This window comes from Pieris napi, chromosome 8 (genome assembly GCF_905475465.1).
Source record: "Pieris napi chromosome 8, ilPieNapi1.2, whole genome shotgun sequence".
Classification (NCBI taxonomy): Eukaryota; Metazoa; Arthropoda; class Insecta; order Lepidoptera; family Pieridae; genus Pieris; species Pieris napi.
Genome location: NC_062241.1, coordinates 9,319,052 through 9,336,666, shown reverse-complemented (window position 1 = coordinate 9,336,666; position 17,615 = coordinate 9,319,052). Strand labels below are relative to the sequence as shown.

Genomic DNA, 17,615 nt, shown 5'->3' with positions numbered 1-17,615 from the left:
GAAAGCACTTGATGCTTTTGACATGAATACTTAGTGGAAATTTTGCGAGGCTTTCGATGTACGCATTAATTTTATAGGATTACGACGCGAAGTCGTTTATTAGCAATCAACTTTTATATTAACTAATCGGGTATTAAATTTAGTCGATGAATTATACCGATTTTAGAGATTCATATATATATTTGGAACTTTACATTAGGGATAATGTATTAAATATATGTATGATATCCTTATTTTTAGGTTTTAAATTTTGTATGTACTTAGCTAGTTAAATCGGTTTATTAAAAATCTTTGACGAGCAAAAACGCTTCAATAATATAATAAAAGTCATAAGACAAAATACCCCGACTCGCTGGACAAGTTAAAGTCCTTTCAAGCTCTAGTATAAGACAGGCGAAAGCTTACCGAAGGCAGAAGGCAATAGAGGAAGTTGTGCAACACCAACACGATCTTAAGAACCTGACTAAAGAAGGAAAAGATACAAGTACATCGTAGTCAAGCATAGCATTTTGTATTTCATCTAACTAATCGTAGATTCAAATTAACCTTTGTGATTTTTAGATATGTTTTAAGATTACATTAGTAGTATTGGCCTAGTGGCATCACGGGGCTACTCTCATCCCTGAGGTCGTAGGTTCGATCGCCGGCTGCACCAATGTACTTTGTTTCTTTGTGCGCATTTCTCATTCGCTCAAACGGTGAACACACCGTGAGGAAACCGGCATGCCTTAGTCGAAGAAATCTGACTTCTGGCTGATCACCTACTTGCCTATTAGATTGACAAATGATCATGAAATAGAATACAGAAATCTGAGGTCCAGACCTAAAAAGGTTGTAGCGTCACTGATTTTAAAATTACATTACCATTTTAAATATCAATATAGCGTCTAAGAAAATAAAATAAAATGTTATAAGTACAAACACAAACGGCGTTCAGCGTGTTTGTAAACGCTTGTTAATGCTATGTGGGTGGTATATTCATATACGCGATTATGAGCCTTAAGTCTAGTACGTAAGCTATGAAATTCTTTAAATATAATAGATTAGATACAAGATTTACGATTGTATAGAGTTAGCAATACTTAATGTGCAATCAGCCGATGTGGTTTTTACATTGTCCCTTTTTATCGTCTGCGAGTTATCTTTAGATATCTGTGACTACTTTGATTTATTTGATAAACTTTGTTATAATTCGGTTAGGTATAGGTTGATGAACTTAGAAATAATTAAGTTGTGTTTTAAGCGTAACGAAAAAGATGCTGAAAGTTAGCATTTTATTTAACTGAAATTAAATTTTATTATAGACTAGCTGACCCAACAAACGTTGTTTTGCCATGTATATTATTTCTTAGAAACATTATTATAGTTCAATAAAAATAACTATCTGCTTTAATAAAATATAGGGGTTGATCGTAGAGGGGTGAAAATTAAGGGTTGTATGTATTTTTGTATGTTGTGTGATAAAAAAATAAAAACAAAAAAATTGTCTCAAAAAAAAAAATATATCTATCTTTCAAACCCCGAAGCGATAAGGGGTAGCCGATTCTCAAACTTACTGAATATGCATAGAAAATTTCATAAGAATCGGTCGAGCCGTTTCGGAGGAGTATGGGAACGAACATTGTGACTTGAGAATTCTATATATATATTAGATAACGAAATGCGCTTATAATAACGAATTATATAGGATGCAGTACATTCTTTGGCTGCACTACATCTTCATTGTATATATTTTACTAACATTGCGTCTGGCGCTTTTACCAAAGCTAGTTTGATAAAAAAAACAAAATATTCATAAAATGTGTACTGGGCTTCGCGTAAATTGTTTAGCTGTGGTTTATCGATTTACGTTAAAATAACCGGTAATTTTGTAAAGCACGAATCGGTGTAAATCACAAATTCCTCGAGAATGTTGAAATAACGAGCAAAAAGATCAACTGAGAGAGGATTTAACACTGTTCGGTGTTCCGCTTTACTAACTTACTGAAGCTCGAGTTTTAGGAAGTTAAAATACTTTGTGTTTTGTAAATAATTCGGTTCTTTTACATTTTATCTATCAATAATATATTTTTATAAGTCCTTTCATATTTAAAAAACATTTTGTGGAAAATGGTCTGATTGTTTTGTAACTGTGCATTTAAATAATTTTTTTATACCGCATTGTGATATTTAATTTACTCTAAAATAGTTATTTATTGCCAGTAGTCGCACTCATTTGAAAAAAGAACAGGTTTTGAGCAAACATATGCCACAGCCCTACAATAACAATTATTTTATAACTGCTCAGTACTGATTATTATTCTAAACGTTGAATAAAATCGAATAACTCACTTTCTCCGGGGTTCCATATTCGTCAAGTTAAAGACAAAATTTTCTTTGGGTTTTTAATTAGGTACTTAAATAGATTTAACGCCTTCTTTAAACAATAACACCTTCCTGTAGCGCTCTAAGATCAAAACAATTAATTAAGTACAAACTACTTGCCAAGCCCAACCAGTATAAGGTGACCCTCATAATCTGCTTTCAGCTGCCGTATTATTAGATTAACTTGACAAAAGGCAGACTCTTTGCTTAATTATTGCGCAAACAAATCATCCTTCTTCATTATAGTCTCTTTAGAGCGTACTTTAATTCTTAAGAATTTTATTTTTAGTTTGAATATGCTGACTGAACTACTTATAAAGACTGTGATATTTGGACGAACTATCAGCTGTATACAACGTGAAAAAATTCAATGGAACGAATAAAAATGTTATTTGTCACAAACCAATTTTACCAAACAATTTTTATATGAATATTTCTAACACAAAGCAAAAGCAACTGAAACATACAACATATTGATTAGGGGTTATTTTTATTATTCATTTTATGTTCTGTATACCGTATTTAAATTCTTATTTTTGGAATATAAAAAAATTCGTTTCGTTTTGTTTCAGGAAGTAAAATCTGCTGTCAATGTCGGAAGTTCACATGATTGCTGAGGACAATGCGGTCGCAAGCCTCGAAAGTTGTTGCGAAGAAGGGAGCATCTAATAAAACATCTGTCAAATCGAAAAATGTCAAAAAGCGAACCAAAAAGAAAGTGGCCTCGCCAAAAAAGGTTAAAGCGCTTCAAAAATCGTTAAAAAATCCCAAAAATAATAAAAATGACGACACTGATAAAAAGGAAGACGGAAATAAATCTCATCAAGACAATCCCTCAACTTCAAACGAAAGTACTAAAACTGTTACGAAACCAAACACAGTTAGAAATGAAACCTCACTTAAGAAAAACAAGAAGGAGTCAAAAGAGACGAAAAATATAAACACAACTAAGACCCTCACCAAAAACCTACCTTCAAAGAAACCCTCTAATGCTGCGAAGAAAGTAATAACCCTTCCAAAGGGAAAACAGACTCTTAAAGATGTTCTTGATAGCGAATCTACAAGTAACGCGGATGTCATCAAAAAAGTCTCCAAAATTCCAAAAGCAAAAGCTAAAAAAGGAAATACCAAATCTGAGGTTTCTGTAGGTAAGGGCAAATCTAGTTCCGAGACTATAACAGTTCCAAAAGAAGAGTACAACGATGAAACCGTATCAACAGAGTCAGAAAAATATAATGATAAGAAATTAGAGAATATATCAGAAAATCAGGCTGCTCAATTTGAACACGAATCTGACACTCAAGAAGGTAATTCGAGTAAAAATGAAGCCGTTAGTCGAAAATCTACTACAGTTACGCTTTCTCCGAAGACACCAAAATCAGAGATGGACAGGCCGCCTAAATTTTTTACATCTGCTAGATCTCCTAGAACAGTAGATATTGATGTGAAGTGTTCTAAAAATTCTAAAGGAAATTTAACGGTATCTGAACGATTTTTGCCCTTAAAATGTGAAACCAAAACTGAAGACATCAAAGAAAAAACTTCTTCTAGCTCACTCGTAGCTCAAGGCCCAGAAATAGATGTGTATACTTTCACAGAGAAAGTTGACTCACCAAAAAGCATTTTGTCTGATTTTAGAAATTCTGTAAATAAGACTGTTGGACGTGTTCGACCAATAGCTCGAGTAAAAGGGACAGTAATTGATAAAAAGGGAGAGTCAGAAAGAAAAAAATATTCCCCTCACAGACCCATTGAAGAAGTTGTAAAACAATTAAAAGCCAGCAAGAAGACTGAAGACACTAGCCAGCCTATACAAGAAAAATCTAGCACTTGTGAGCTAAATAATCCAACTAATATAACTGATGAACCAAAACCCATTGTCAGTAAATCCTACAAAATGGTTGCTAGAAAATCTAGCGTCACTGGAAAACCTTTTAGCCCAACCAAATTTCTGGAGTCTTCAACTATTAAAACTGAGAATGATTCTGCGCCCAAGAAAACACAGAAAGGTAAAAAACAGCAGAAGAAACATACATTATCAGATGAAGAAATTGATTCATCAAAGTTTGCGTTTAGCACTAAAACTAAACATTACAGCTCATCAGAAGAGAGTGTAAGTGAATCAAACGATGATCAAGATTTTAAGAGTTCTTCCGAATCTAGTGGTACTAAGAACAAAAAGCCCAGACAAAAAAAATATAAACGCATTACTGACAGTTTAAAAAAGAAAACATCTAAAGAATTAAAAGAACTATCAAAAGATTCGCTGATTGATTTAAAAGATACTTCCAACTTATTGGGAAACGAAAAGCCTACTAAACGGCGACTTAAATTATTATCAATGTGGTCAGGACCTAAAAAGCATAGAATGGCTTCCCTTAATGCCTTGGCCAAAGTACACTGCTTATATGAAAACGAAAGTCGGAGCCATGTAGAGTTAGGTTTAATGAGAACAGTTGAAAGACAGCCAATACCAGGAACTTCAAAAATCACAGTTCCCAAAAAGAAAGAAGTTAAATCAAAAGATTCTGATAAACAGGACAGTACATCTGGATCAGAGTATGAAAATAAGAAAGAAAAAGAAAAGGATAGTTCTGATAGTTCTGATGACAGTCCACCACAAAGAACACTAAGGGGAGTACCAGGTATAAGAAGTGCTGGTAAATACTGGGATCCTAAGTCATCTACTTCTTCTAGTGAGGACAGTGAAATGGAGTCTAAATCTAAAAACATTGAACGTAAGAAAACTGCAATTAAAACTTCTGCACCAAAACCTGAGTCTGAGAAACCTTCGCCAAAAATGAAAAAGACAGCCGGCGTTCCTATTAAAAAGAAACGTAACAGAAACGAGGTCGTTATGGATTTAAAAGACATGGTAGTCCAAAAACGTATGGCCAGCTTAAATGCCACGGCGATTTTGGCAGCCAGTTACGAAAAGCGATCTCCAAAATCAAGTAAAGATGATAGTACTTCTGACTCATGCAGCGACGAATCATTTTCGCAAAAGCCAAAAAACGTAATTGATTCCGGCGTGAAGTCGGAAGTAAAAACTGAGGAGCCAAAAAAGGAAATTGAGGACTGTGTTCTTCCAGATATAAAACAGAAAGTCGAGGTTATCGTCAACCAAGACACTGATGTTACAATAACAGGGGTGTATGCAACACACCATCATGAAGGTTTCTGCACCGTTTCGGGCATGCAATATCGCATTTCCTCTACAAGTCACACGCAGACCACCGCCACTGCTAATTGTGAAAAGGTGAGTACAAACATTTTTCGTTATATTCAAAGAGGGCCTTTATTTCAATAAAATTAGAACTGCGTTTTCTCTAAAATTGTTTACAATAATTGACATAATGTTGAATACATTTAATTTCGGTAGTAGTAGCTAAAGTACTAAATGAGCGATTTGTAAGAAGGCGCACCCAGCTATATCAATATTCTTTTGAGTTATTTAATCGGATTCCAATTATGTATGTGTATGATTATGTCATACAATGTAACGTAGAACTATTTCCAATGTGTATTAATATTAATACCTTATTAAAAGCAAACAAATAATGTCTAACACTGAAGCGTAATAAAGATCGTAGGCGTTTTGGATCTCATTAATACACCGTAATGAAGTAAGTTCGACGTAAACATGCCTCGGGACTTTATCCGTTGTATCGTTCACTTTTTAATATCAATTTCAACCTTCGCCTTATTATGTTAAGATTCAATCTCATTTAACGTAAAAATAATGATTCTACAGGATATTACGCATGTCCTTGACAGTAATTGTTTTGTCTTACATGTTAAATATCCGTACTCTTCTTGTTATTCCTTTGTATGAGCAGAAAGTAATTTCACGGTGTTATTTGATTTTAACGCTTAAAATATACTTATATAATATTATACCTAATACAATTGATGCAGAGTTGCTCGTGGTATGGGTTGTTTGTATTATCAGCTTTCATATCTCTGTGAATATTCTATGGAAGGAGGATAGGTAGAATATAAAACAAAAGACGCAAGGTGTAATGTTGCGACTGTGATTGGTTAAACGGACGTATCATATCGCGAGTCACGTGTTTTGAACTAGAGATGCTATTAACCAATGACAATAGAACGGAAGGCTCTGTCATTGCGTATTTCGTTTTACATTCGGTTGACCAATTTTGCGGGTGAAAGTTCGTTAATCGTTAATAAAATCTAAAAATAAAATATAAAATAATTATAATTCTGCGATCTAATAATATATATACCTTACGCTGAAATAATAGAACAATACAATAAAAAAGCTAAAACGATGAATGTCGCACTAAACTTCTTCAACTAATACAATTCAGTTTAATATGAAATAGTAATAATTGTAATTGTCTAGGGCTGTTTATTCGCTTGTAGGGACAAATTTATTGATGAATAAATATAAATGTATACTAATATATTAACAGGAAGGATGTTCTCGGGAAGATGGTTCTCGGTACACGCCATTGTCAGCCCTTTCCTCAATGCAGCCGCCGCCAACAGAGCACGCTCATCATGCGCCACATCCAGGTAATATTGTTAAAGATACAATTTCAGTCCCAAAACTACTGCTTTTAATTAATCATCTAAGTATTTTTCACCGTTAAAGTTGAATGTTTTTGAAGTTATACTTCTTTAGGCGCGTTATGAAAATTTTGATGAGAGTGAAATTTTACGATGCGCGCGCACCGTGACACAAAATTAACAGAATGAATTTGTCCACGAAAGATGCTACGGCATTGGACGTAATTTAAAAACAACATTCGAATAATAATAGAATTTATGTTACACTTAATGTAAGAGAATTATAATAAATATTTATTTATTTAATTTTTCAAATGTAAACTGAACTTTATTGACTATAATGACTTCTTTTCCAGTCTTTGATTATTTAATTGTAATTAATTATTTGCATGCAATCAAAAACTATTTTTAATAATGCCAAAGAAGTATAACTTCTTACGCGCGTACATAAGTACACGCACCCTTTTTTTTGTATATGCATTCTTCAGCCGTCCGTGGACCGATATTAATGATCATGAAATCTACGAATCTAATTGTACGGTACCAACATCCAAAATGTTGCCTCAGAAAATCTTCAAGCCCCGTGTATATAATGTAACGATTAATACATTTAATTGTGCTATTATAAAATGTTAAAGTTTAAAGAAACACTTTTTAACTTTCAGTTCAAATTTTGGTTTTTTAAGAAGTTTATATGAACAATGTAATTTTCATTATTGTATGTTATATGTATCACCAATAAAGCTCATTGCGGCTGTATATTTGCCAAAGCTGTTAACAAAGATAAAACGGAGTAAATGAATGTAATGTAGAGTTAATACTAGTTCTCAGCTTTCACATCGTTTTGTTTGACAACGCCGAGATATCAAAATATTTATTTCTGTTCTCGCGATTCTTTATTCGCAATGAATGCTTTTACAATTTAATTTATTTAATCCTTTGTTGGAAAAATTCACCATCAACCCTTGTAACGTTTTTCTTTTGTCTTAAACAGGCAAGGGAAATTAATTATCAATAGTTGCCGATTCTATTGCTCCGAGCTTAACATACAGAGTAAATACTTTATAACGTCATTCTTTATAACGACACATTCTCTATAACGGAACAATGAGTTAAATTTAATTAGTTTAACCCAATACCCATACATAAATTCTTCCCTACCTATGACGACCCTTTTCTATAACGTAAAAAAATTCTCGGACCCTTGATATTCGTTATAAAGAGTTTACACTGTATTTTTAAAAATAGCGCTTCTATACACGGACAAATGAAAAATTAATATTTTTGAATACTCTTTGTCCACATTTAAATTTCACACATAAATCCACAAATGATAAAATAAAGTAAATAATTTAATTGGAAAAGAACATTCCCATTTCAAGATTACCAATATGATTATGAAAATGACTTGAAGATGCCAATTATAAAGATACTATGTATAAACGTCCAGTCAAATAGACAAACATGTAAACAACCTAACGTCCCTACTCCTGACAAGCTATGAACGGTCGTGTCCCCTTACCATACCAAGATGGGGAGGGAGACATAACTGGTGGTGCCCCGAACTGGAGAGACACCGACGGTAGGTCAGGAAGCTGTTCAATAGAGCAGTGAACACACGGTTACCCACCGACTGGGACAAGTACACGGTCGCGAGAAGGCGATTCAAAAAACTTTTACGTACTAGGAAGCTGGAGTGTTGGAGACACTTCTGCACCAGTATTGAAACCAACAACCAGGCAACCAGGGTGAAATCATGCCTCTCCAGAGAGCCCAATCACTCGATCGGTTGTCTTAAAAAACCTGACAATTCATTTACAAAAACTGATTCAGAAACATGTGAACTACTACTGGCAACACACTTTCCGGGTTGCATAATTGCCAACGAACAGGCTTGGCAACCATACTCGGAGAGAGCCACCGACAGCTCAGACTGGCAAGTAGCTCACAAAATAATCACTAATGAAAAAGTAACGTGGGCAATCAACTCCTTCCTTCCATTCAAAGCGGCTGGTTTGGACGGCATCTTCCCAGGCCTACTAAGATGGAGTGGGAACTTAATAGTAGACTATCTTGTCTCTGTCTTCCGAGCCTGTATAGCCCACCGATACATACCCTTGAAATGGAGAGAAGTAAAAATCATATTCATCCCAAAACCGGGTAAAGAGGACTATACCCAAGCGAAGTCCTTCAGGCCTATTAGCCTTACTTCATTTTTCTTAAAAACGATGGAGAGGCTGGGGGACCTGGAGATACGCAGCCGGGTATCGCTATCCAAATTCCTACACCCTAATCAACATGCCTACAGTTCGGGCAAATCAACGGACTCATCACTCCACAGCGTCGTGTCTCGCATTGGCAACTCCCTGAAGTTAAAGCAGTCAACCCTTGGTGCATTCATTGACATCGAAGGTGCTTTTGACAAAACAAACTTCACGAGTATAACCAGAGCACTAAGGTCATGTGGAGTACCATCAACCCTTATAGAATGGGTAAACAACATGCTAAAACAACGAGCTATACAGTTCACGGTAAACTCCACAACACGAGGCATTGTCAGCAGAGGATGTCCGCAGGGAGGTGTTCTATCGCCGCTACTGTGGAACCTTGTGGTTAATGAACTAATCACAAAACTCAACGCTGACAATCTCTTCACTGTGGGATATGCTGATGACATAGCAATCTTGATATCTGGGAACTTTGAAAGCACCTTATGCGACCTCATGAGACGAGCTTTCAAAGTGATTGAGAGATGGTGCAATGAGCACGAGTTATCTGTCAACCCATCAAAAACAGAACTAATACTTTTTACCAACCGAAGAGTTCTTGGACCGTACAAACTTCCGAAACTCTTCAACACTGAACTCATTCTCAAGAATGAAATCAAGTACCTAGGTGTGATTTTGGACAGTAAACTGCTCTGGAACAAACATCTAGAACACAAACTAAACAAAGCAACGATCGCCTTTTATCAATGCAAAAAGATGCTAGGCGTGAAATGGGGCCTATCGCCTAAGATAACATTATGGATATACACTGCCATAATTAGGCCAATGCTTGCCTATGGAGCCCTTGTTTGGTGGCCCAGAACAGAACTTCAAACGGCAATTACCAAACTCGGACGCTTCCAGAGGCTTGCTTTGTCCGCTGCTAGCGGTTGCATGAAAACAACACCAACCGCAGCAATGGAGATGGCCCTGCAGATCTTACCCCTGGACCTACACATACAGCAGGAGGCAGCCCTGGCTGCTATCAGGCTTATGGTACTGGATCTATGGGGAAAAAATCACTACAGTACACACACAGCGATTCTCAACAGGGCAACAGAGTATCAACCTCTTATTGCTGCGCCCTGTGATAGAATCACTAACCAATTAATATTTAACAGGAAATATCATATACAACTGAGAGAAGAGGAACATGACCGGTCGACCGTGAATGAGCTACGTATATATACAGATGGATCCAAAACAGGGTCTGGCTCAGGCGCTGGCATATTCTCTCTTGATCTCAACATCAACATACACCTACCCTTGGGCACACAGAGCACGATCTTTCAATGTGAATGTGTCGCCTTAACCGAAGCAGCCAGAGCCGTGCAGCGGCTAGGGATTAATGACTTTTGCATTAAATTCGTATCCGACAGTGCATCCGTGCTGATGGCGCTCGGAAACAAAAAAACCAACAGCAAACTAATACTGGAGTGTCATGAAGCACTGGAGGCTATAACCCGAACCAATAGGGTTACCTTACAGTGGATAAAGGGACACAGTGGATCTCTCGGCAATGATGCTGCGGACGAGCTTGCGAGAAGAGGCTCCGGAATGATGCCTGCTGGCCCGTATCCGCTCCTTCCTCTGCCCTTCTCGCTGGTGCGAACCTGGATCCGCCAGAGATCCGCTGAACTCCAGCAACAACGATGGTCGCATGGTGCGGCCTGCAGACAGTCCAAAGTGGCTCTGCCAGCAGTAAACCCGCAACTGACAAAGCGACTACTTAACTTAAATAGAACCAACCTTAAAATAATGATAGGGACAATAACGGGTCATTGCCTCCTAAATAAACATCTTTTTATCCTAGGCGCGACAGACAGCCCCCTGTGCAGAGGCTGTTTCAGCGCAGAAGAAACAGTCACCCACGTAGTCCTGGAATGCGAGGCTGTGGCTAATCAACGTGAAAAAATCCTCGGAACGGTGAGGTCGCTCCGGGAAGCCTGTGAAGTGCCCAGGAGACTTCTGTGCTTCTGGAAGGAGCTAGGCTGGCTAAATTAGCCAGGACTCGTACGCACAACGGACCAACCACGAGTCTAATTGCGGAAAAAGGAGTCCTTCTACCCTAACCCTAACCCTAAACGTCCAGTCAAGTTCAAACTACAGCTAATAAACTTAATTAGGATTAGGATTAGAAAGGGAAATGAAATTAGGAAATGCCCTAATGTTATAAAACTTGAATATGGTAGCTCTACGTGCTTGTGACAGTTTACATAAGGGTCTCTATCGCTAAACGGCTCACCCTCCCATAAGTGGTTAGTTGTACGTGTTGACACGCCGCTCATATTGGTTATAAATAGTGTTGCCCAAAATCGGTCTTGGTCTTGCAGTCTTGGTCTTGTTCTTGCACTTTTGCAAGACCAAGACCAATACCAAGACCGCCTTATTGTAGCAAGACCAATACCAAGACTGAAGCCTGCAAGACTTGAGCAAGACAATACTTAAACCTGCAAGACTCTTGCGTCTTGCAGTTAAGTCAAACTGAGATTTGGGCATTATTAAGTAGGTATTTGTATTAAATCCCGATTTTGAGAAACGTTCCCCAGTATCAAAACCGTAGGTATCGTCATAACACTAAACTAAGGGCTGCAGTTGTATCTGCAGTTGGCAACGTGCCGCTCGTCTGAAAGAACCCTGAAAGGTATTGTATTGATTAGGTAGGTAAGTACTTATTATATTTCAACTATTTATTAAGTAGGTAGCGTGTTAATACTCACAAATCTGTTCCCATCATCCCATGTGATGTAAATGTACCTAGAATAACTTTCTAGCAAAGTTCATACCTTGTTGATCTACCACAGATCTGCCAGCGTTGCCAGATTTTTTATTGTCAAGGCGGGATTTTGGAACTTTTTCAGTTAAAAAAGTGGGAATCTCTCGTCAATAGCGGGACATAGTAACTAAAGGTGATATTTTAAATCAGAGTTACCCTATCGTTAAACACTTGTCTTCTTAATAAAAAAAAAAAAATAAACAAAACAAAACTAAACCAAAAAAAGTATTCATATCATTAGACAAATGGCGTTTCAAATAATTGTCAGAAATCTGAGGAATGAGTATATGATATACCTGGTATCTTTTTTTGGTAGCTGTTAAAAGAGCTGGTGCAATTTCTGAGCATGGCAGTGGTGTCTTGAGTAACCCCAAAAAGCGGGAAAAATGTCCCGCGCGGGGCATTTCATGTTCATTAAAAAATCGGGACGTATGGCAACGCTGGTATCTACCTATAATAATATATTATGCTTGTTTATGTCTAATGTGCAGATTTTACGTTAGTACTCGTAGGTTGGTATGTGCTTAAAATTATAGCCAACAAAATTATATAAACATTATGTAGGTAGCTACTTATGTTTCAAAGTTTATATTATTCTTCTATTCAGAAAAATTTAAAACTAACAAGCTAGCGAGTCGAGTAGGTCTAGTAACAGTTTCTACGGCAGCCAATGTTATGGTACAGACGCCAGCACATTGAGCTCCTACAATCTGTCAAATTTCTTTAACAGATTTTCAACTTTATCGCTAGAGTATTAAGGTTCAAGGTTAATTGGGAAAATGTGACGTTCTGCGAATAAACTGTTGGTCGGTCGGTGTATTATATACCTAATTATTTGATAATTTACCGACAAAGACGCCGCGGTTTGCAACAAGTGTATCACAGCATTTGACACTGTTTGAGCGCCGCATTTGCCGACAAAGAGTACGGACAGAGGCACACAAAATTGTTACCTATTTTGGTAGGGTTGGTATAGGGGGATAAAATTAAATGTCTCAGCAGTAGGTAGGTATAAATTGAATGCTCTGAGTTTCTTGTACAAATACATTCTCACACTGGCTGTCCGGCGAGATCATAATTAATAACTAAGTAGGTATTGCATCTATTGAATTTCGAATATTTTAATTTCGAAATAATCATTGTTAATATCGGTAAATGATAGATAGTGAGTGATATACCTAGGTACTAAAATGTGAGCAGCAAGATTGAAAATTGTATATGCCATGTCAGTGCTTTCCATAAGTTTATTTTAAAAAAAGCTCTTAAGTAAGATTTAGAGTTCACTATTACACACAACAAATTATGAAAAATATATTTAGACTGAGTACTTAGGGAATTAGTAGAAAAAATATTCTATCGTAGATACCTAGTTAAAACGTTGTGTTTACTTAATTTTATTTTTCTGTGCTAATGCCAGCATTGACAACCCTACCAAAATAGGTAAAAATTTAGTCCGCCTTAGTCCTAGACTTTGTGTTGCCGCCGTCGCGTCGCTTTCATGTCAAAGGTCGCCGCCACTGCCCATGTTCCAAAGAATAAAATAGGTTTCCGGGTGCTCAGAACGGACGCCAATAGATTATGTTGTCCTCGCAAGGAAGATTGTAGTCGTAAGCATATTATAAAAAAAATTGTAATAACAATATACCTAGTTTATATTATTATTATACCTTTTTAAAGGACATTGCACTGCAAATTTGGAAGTGGGTTAATTTAAACAAACTTGAAACGTGGAAAAACTCCAAATATGAGTGACGTCGTGGGTTTTGTTTTAAAATCACACACTTCCAAAAATCGAGATTTAAAGTGTCGGTTTATCAACTTCTATCGTACCTACATGACGTGAGGCATGACCTAACGGAACATGCCTAGTTCCAATAAAAAAGGAACGTGATAAACAATATTATTTGCATTTATTATCTGCACTATATTTTTGCGTAGGCACAAAACCTATCTGATTCTGATTCTGATACTTCTGTTTTTTAATCTTTCAAAGATTTATTCTATCTATCAAAGAACGCCGCATTTTTCTTTGTCGGTCTTCGGCTTGTGCTTATAAATATGAGTTTTTAAATAATTTTCAGTCATTTCCAATTGAGTTCCGCTTCGAGTCTATCTTATTTATTGTTCTCGCCGATTTACCTAGCTAGATACTCTAAATCCTTATTACTTTCGGAGTGAATGTTTACAATTTGACATGAGTGACGAAGATTCAAATAGCTCTAGTCGGAGTAGTGAGAGTTGCAGAATTAGATCTAAAAGACTTAAAAGCAAATATGACGAGTTTTTCGAAATAACTCATGCGTCCCAAATTGGTATGTGTAAATTGTGCCAACATAAGAAAGTCGAAATAAAAATGAAAAACAGAAACACTTCAGGCTTAAGAAAGCATCTAGTATCTTTTCACGGGAAGGAATCGCAAATATTTGTTCCTGTAAGAAAACCAACATTAAGTCAAAGTCAAAGTGGAGATATCACAAGGTTTTTAACAACCACTGCAATAAGTAGACAGGTAAGAAAAAAATATGTTACGTAAATACTAGGTACCCAATTAATAATTACAGTAATTTCCAGAGTAAAGTACCTAGCTGTTTCTCGTAGGTACTTTATTTTTGTAAATTTATGAAAAAAAAAACAATGCAAATTAGGGTGTTTCATAAATACCTACTTTACTTTTTATAGTTTAAATTTTTTTTTTATAAATTATTTAGTAGTACGTAGTCCTCAGCGTGGCAATTATGGGCAACTACACCCCGAATGGGAAGCCTTTGTCCAGCAGTGGACGTTCTAGTAGTTCGTAGTTATTAAATTTTTTTACGATTTTAATCTCTATTTCTACAAACGGGTGTTTGTATAGGTATCCTTGTATTACGTGTTACAGAAAGGGTAGGTAGGTATCTGGTTTAGAATCTGCATTCATTTGAACCGTGAGCTAAATAAAGTACTCTACTTAAGCAGGTACATAGTTACTTAATTACTGAGGCAGCCGCGGCACTACTTAAGTTTATTTTACTACAAACAAAAAACAATTTCCCAAGCTACAAAACCTACTTCGATTTTGTACTAACTAATATGTGTTCAATTATTTGTTATTTTGTGGCATAAAACTATCAATATAATAATAAAAATACCAGAAAAACAAATGTTATACGGAGTTGTTTCTTGGATGAATATATGTCCCCGTAGAGCGAAAATTCATTAAGTCCAAAAAACCTGTTTTGAGATAATGAGGGTTAAAGTTTTGAAAAATATAAATTGCCATAACTTTAGCATGTCATGCCATATTTTAATGTTTTTAGTTTCATTTTGAAGGAAATCAAATTAAGTTAAAATGTTAGCTACCCAAAGTGATGATTAAGTTATTACTGAGAAAACCTAAAAAAAAAACCAATTAGTTATTTGTTCTCTGTAGAATATCCGATGTAGTTATGAATTAGTTAATATTTGCCCCTAGTTAGTGATTTTTCACTCAGATCGAGTTTATTTTTATGTTATATGTACTTGATTTGGGTAATTTACGACTAACTGGTAGATATACAAAATATACATAATGAAAAAAAACTTAAGAGTTAAAAGACATTTTGTTTTATAATAGTATAAAATCTAACTACTTTTATATAAAAAAAATCTTCTACACTTCCTATGAATTAAAAATGTTAATATTTAAAAGTAACTTAGGTAATCTTTTATTTTATAAGCTATGTAAGTTTTTGATAAATAAAAAAATAGTTAACATGATTTCGTAATTTCTCTTATTTTCTATTAGGACCAAAGAATAGATTTATTTAATTTTCACTTTTTGTAAATCGGAAACTAGGATACCTACAAAATTGACGGTTAGACAGTTAAATAGGGGAAAAAACTATAGTTTTATTGGCATTGTTAACTCGATTTGGGCATTTTTCAACCTAATGTGTTTTCGCTCTACGGGGACGATTATTAATTGATTGACACTATTTGACACCGATCAGCTGACGTAGGTACCTATGTAATGAATGATTTGTGTACGTATAGACTTACAAACATTAATAATTATGTAGGTAATTATAGGTATTGAAAAATGTTGCCTTATTGGTTTCTTATCACTTATCACCATAGGAATCCGTGCCTTTGATATGTATGTACATTAAGTATATCCTTTCCGTAACACGATTATAATACAGATTATAGGTATACCTAGGATACCTAGATATAGGTACAGACCTATACCTAGGTAATTTATTCAAATGCGAAGCTAGTTTAGGTATAGTTTAGGTTTTCTAGTACCTATATTATATTTTTATAGATATCATGCTATGTTCATAGTTTTAAATTTTAATAGGTACCTATTATTACTATTATTAACACATATTTTAATATTTTATTTCAGTCAGTATCTGAAAACCGAAGTGACAACTTCATGACAGCTACAGTTGATTGGATTGTAAAAAAATATCTTCCTTTCTCATTTTTCGATGATGAAGATACACAGGAATATTTTCGATCGATATGCCCGAATACGATATTTCCTAAAAGGTCGACACTAAGAAGGAAAGTTAAAGAGCGATTTGAAGAACTACAATCGAATGTTAAAAATCGACTACAACAATATTCATGTAAAATGTCATTTACCATTGATGGATGGACGTCCATTGCTGGTAGGAGTTACTACGGGGTCACAATTCATTTTATAGACAATGACTGGAAGTATCGATCTGTAGTCCTTGATTTTATACCATCGCGCGGTCGACATACTGGGTTAGATATTGCAACGATTTTCCACGAATGTTTATTGGAATATGGCATAATTAATAAAATACAGGGTATCACGGTGGACAACGCAACTGCAAATACCAAATTTATGTGTGAACTTGGCAAACAACTGCTGCATTTTGATTCAGACAATCAACATTTCCGGTGCTTTGCTCACATTTTGAACCTTGGTGTACAAGATTTACTAAAGACCTTAGCTTTACACATTGAAACTGACAATAAAGAACAAGAACAGCAGTATGAAGACTATGAAGACGAAACTGAGGAAGATGAAGAATATGTGCCAAATATTGCTGACTCACGTACAGGTATTACAAAATTACGCAGTATTTCCAGTAAAATAAAAAGAAGCGAGATATTGAAGAGGAAGTTCCAGTCTGCTTGTGAAGCAGTTGGCGTGCCATCAAATCTCAATCCTATACTCGACTGTCCAACAAGATGGAATTCCACACATGATATGATTGGATTTGGTTTAAAAGTGAGACCTGGCATTAACATATTATGCGTTTCAGTAACCGAATTGAATGATTTTCAAATCACAGAAACGGAATGGCAAATACTCGAAAAAATACATAAGTTTTTAATAAACTTTAAACTTTTATCAACGAAACTTGGTGGAGAAAAATATGTTACATTACCGCTAGTCATTGTATCATTCAATCTATTGCTTGATAAAATTGAATCAATGGTAAAACAATTAGATGAGAAACCAAATCGAACTGAAGTGGATGAAAGGCTCATTTTAGGTTTCCAAGCAGCCCGAGATAAAATGCTTAAACATTATAAGAAGAGCAACTGGATTTACTGTACCACTTTAATTTTAGACCCAAGGCACAAAGCTCAGACTTTTGATATTACATTATGGGGGCAGCAAATTAAAACAGAAAGCCTGCACAAATTTAATGAACTTTATAAAGAATATAAAA

The 17,615-nt window shown here is 35.6% G+C and overlaps 1 protein-coding gene across 1 annotated transcript in view; it reads left to right on the top strand.

The window, feature by feature from the left end:
* The window catches only part of LOC125051686, a 162,389-nt gene that overhangs the window by 28,419 nt on the left and 116,355 nt on the right, over positions 1-17,615 (top strand). The window contains exons 2-3 of the mRNA XM_047652187.1: positions 2,937-5,623; positions 6,801-6,903. Of these exons, the coding sequence (XP_047508143.1) occupies positions 2,987-5,623; positions 6,801-6,903 (2,740 nt within the window). The 5' untranslated portion in view covers positions 2,937-2,986. The remainder of the gene's footprint in view (positions 1-2,936; positions 5,624-6,800; positions 6,904-17,615) is intronic.